This window comes from Echinops telfairi, unplaced genomic scaffold (genome assembly GCF_000313985.2).
Source record: "Echinops telfairi isolate 266 unplaced genomic scaffold, ASM31398v2 ScPeMD7_443;HRSCAF=831, whole genome shotgun sequence".
NCBI classification, from domain to species: Eukaryota; Metazoa; Chordata; class Mammalia; order Afrosoricida; family Tenrecidae; genus Echinops; species Echinops telfairi.
In genome coordinates, this window is record NW_022104341.1 from 47,993,709 (window position 1) to 47,997,460 (window position 3,752).

General features: G+C 47.3%; 1 protein-coding gene across 1 annotated transcript in view; it reads right to left on the reverse strand.

The window, feature by feature from the left end:
* Positions 1–1,411, reverse strand: part of LHX8 (LIM homeobox 8) — a 28,527-nt gene extending 27,116 nt beyond the window's left edge. Inside the window, exon 1 of the mRNA XM_004699326.2 lies at positions 1,331–1,411. Within this exon, the coding sequence (XP_004699383.1) occupies positions 1,331–1,411 (81 nt within the window). The remainder of the gene's footprint in view (positions 1–1,330) is intronic.
* Positions 1,412–3,752: the final 2,341 nt, after the last annotated feature.

Consider the following 3,752-nt stretch of genomic DNA (forward strand, 5'->3'; position numbering starts at 1 on the left):
GGGTGAAGAAACTTGATTTCTCTAATAACCTCAATTAAAAGAGCAAGACATATACGTATATTTTTTAAAAGGGGACTTTTAAAAGGTGAAGAGGTTTAATAGGATACTTGAAAGCTAATTACAGCGGGATTTAGGGAGGCTGGTGTTTGTTCCGATGACAATTTGAATGAAAATGCTTCAGATTAAACCGAGCTAGCAGCTCTTTCGTAAACTTACAGCAATTAGAGGCGCGAGTGATTTACACTCGTTTCTTTAAGGTGTAAATTGCCACTTATTGCTCAGTAAGTCAACATTTGAGCTACTAAAGGATTATTTTTAACCAGCGTAAAAAGCGGGTCGAATAATGGAGAATATCCAGCTGAATTTAATTTGTGCTATTAAAAAAAAACACTCACCCAAGCTCGATCGAACTGTTTAAAGCAACGACGCGCGTTACTCAAGTGTGTCCAAGGCTTTGCTGGAGTTTTGTTCTTGAACGAAAACGCAGCCTGGCTGGGATTTCTGCCAGCGTTTACGAAAATTCTAGCCCAGGGGCAGGACCTGGGAGACCCCCGAATTGGAGCGCCCCAAACCTCAGCATTTCTGAGTCTTCGCCTCCCTCCACCTTCGGTAGCACAGTTTCTTGAAGGCCTGGTCCTCACGGACGCAAAGCATTTAACCAGAAAGCCTTGAACTAGCCAAAGTTCCCCTCGGGGTCGGAACGGAAGGCTACTCAGCGGGCCCCGTGCAGATCCGACCGGGGCCCCTAAACAAGCCACAAGTGAATCTCAACGTGCAAAGGAGGGTCTAGTCTCCAGGGGAAGTGAGAGCGTGTCCGTTTCCAGCCCTACCCTGCCGAAGCAGGTGTTTGCTTCTTAGGGAGTCGCTGAGTTGAACTGGCGTGGCCCTAGTGGAGCGCCCTAGAAATCCGGAGGCCTTAGCACCACATCTCCCTCGGGCAGCGATTCCACGCAGCGCCGGGAGCCCAGTCTCCGGTCCCGCCCGCCCGGCCGCCACCTGGCCCGCCCCACCAGTTCTCCGGATCGCCACGAAACCACTGCAAACAAAACAAATGCACGACTCACATGCACCCGCTAGCGCCTTAGGCACGACGATTCTCCTCCGAAATTACTGTGGCATGCCTCAGGTTAAGTGAGCTTGTGAGGAGGGGAAGCAATGGTTACTAACGACAGCACGTACTTTAAAAATAATAATAAATTAATCTAGAAGCGCCAGGGTTGAGGAGAAAGATCACTACAGGTGATTTCGGAACTTCGTTAGGAGTCCAAACAGCTTTCGTTTCAAGGACCCTGTCATTCGGCTTGCCTGTCCAGGCGTCGGGCTCGCTCACCTTCTCGGGGGAAACTGCCAGCTCCGGCACGTCCTTCTCGTCTAGTTTACACACAAACATCTGATCGCTCTTCCAATACATGGCACTGCCAGGGCTGCTGGTCACATACCAACTCCAAAGGGTCAGAGGCTGTCCGGGTCTGCGGATCTCCCGTCCCCCGCCCTAACTCACTAATAAAAACTGACACCCACAAGGGTGCTACCAGGAAGCCTTCATTCAAAGAGGCCTCTGTGGCCGTACCACTCTCAGATGGACTGCTTTTTTCCAACTCCGCTGAGGTCTGTCCCTCCAGGAAAGGGGGGAAAAAAAAAGTTTTGCTTTCCAGAGGGTGGAACCTTACATAGAGAGAGGGGTGGGGGGAGTCTTTTCCTAGAGGGATGGCCTCACCTCCTTAAGGAAAACCCGCCTTCTCTACACGTTCAGATATTATCAGGGACAAGCCAACTTACCAGGTTTAGTATTAAGGGGGGAGGAGGGGTGGAATTAGGTATGGCCTTTTAACTTGACTTAACACACACACACACACACACACACACACACACACACACACACACTTTCCCTGTGACTTTGCCATAGCTCTCTCTCTCACCCCCCAAGCTAAACTAAACAAAGATTCAGGTTACAAATCTTTAAGCAGCAAGCAGAAGGGAAAACAGAGATCTGGGTGACTAGAATGTCCCAGTCATTTTCCTAAAATATGCAACCCACCACTAGCAGAGGCTTGCTACCTGAGGCTCCTTTGCAGTGTGGCCCCTGGTTTATCTAGAGATTTACACCCCTTTGAGATGATGTTTTCTCACAGACATAAAGATGGAACATCTGAGCAGCACAAAGGCTTTTTAATTGCGACTAGATTTGAAGTGCAAGCTACAAGAAAGAAAGAAAAAGTATGTTACTAATAAGAATTGCTCTTTCATTTCATCCTAAACAACATTTAAAAGCACCCTAGAATTGACCCTCTGCTGCCTACAGTTTTGACTAAGGTGAGGGGCTGGGGTAGATGCTCGGTATTCTGTTACTTGTTTAAGGAGCTTTTCTTTCTTTTTAAAGTGTAATTTTATCTTAGTATTTAGTATTTGAAGAAGAAAATGTAAGACTATCTTCAAAGGGGTTTTTAATGTCTATTTCCCCCCTTTTAAGGAACAAAATATTTTAAGAATATCTTGGAGTCTCAAAATTTTGAAGACTTTTAACAGAACAATGCAATGCTACTTAAGTTGAACGGATTATCTATACTATATGAATATTCACGCATCTATAGAATTGAAATACTATGTACTAGTAGGTATCTTTGCCTTATTTGTCTAGAAGAAGTGGGTCTAAGTTCTTGCCCATATGGGTCACCAGCAGCGCTGATTGAAGAGCACTGGGCAGGGGTGGGTGGACTTCTGGTGATGAAGTGAGCCTATGTCTGGCACCCAGGAAGGACTGCAAAGTTCAAATGTATTTTTCTCCCACAAACAAGAAAGTCCTTAAGAGTTTCTTCCATCGCCAGTTTTTCTCTTTTCCTATCGTTCCGAACACACTAATATCAACCATTCCCTGCCTGCCCTCTCCAGGCGACCATGCTTCCATTTACAGAGTATGAGAAGGGGTCACTACACTGGATCTGTGAGCTCTTCTATTCGAGAACTGTAGTGAACTGACTTTCTGCGAAGCTCATATGTGCACTGGCAACAGAGACTTGTATTTATCATTAAGTATAACAATCAGCAACGTGGGGCGGATCCACATAATGCATTTACCATGAAAGAACATCTGTCTCCTAGAGATAGCTCTTCCTTATAGAAAGACAGAGTGGTGAAGAAAGTAGGCTCCTCAGGCCGTGTATAAAGTAAGATTGAAAATGGAATAAAAATAAAGGTTCCGTGGCGGCAGTTTCTTTTCATGAGGTCTTGCAAAGTGAATCATGGGTGCTGTTTGGCGACAAGCCGGGAGAATTAATTGCGCGGGTCATTTGAAGATCCTGGGAGCGCTGGAGCTGTTTGGGGATGTAGGGCGGGGGCGCAGGCGTTTACACGCGGTCTTTCCACCCACCCTCCTCTAATCAGGCGGCTCTCAATCAGGTTTTCAAAATACTAATCTTGATCTAAGAGCTCCTATCTCTGCATAAGTGGAGGAAATGATTCCTTTTTAGAGACTTCTGATCTTAGGAATGAGGAATGGGCATCAGACATAAGCAGAAGACCCACAGGACTGGTCTGGCGTCTGTTTTCTTCCACGCGCCCAGGCGGACACGGACTTTGCTGGGGTGTCCAGGGCGCGCCCAGCATGGCTCGGTAGGCCTCTCCCAGGTGAGTCTTTTCCCACTTCCGGGTGGGGTTGAGTCCTTAGCTGGAGTGGAGGATAGGGCTGGGGGTCATGTGTGCAAGCGTGCAAGCGGGGACGAATGAGGTGCAAGCACAGGTAGTACCTATGGATG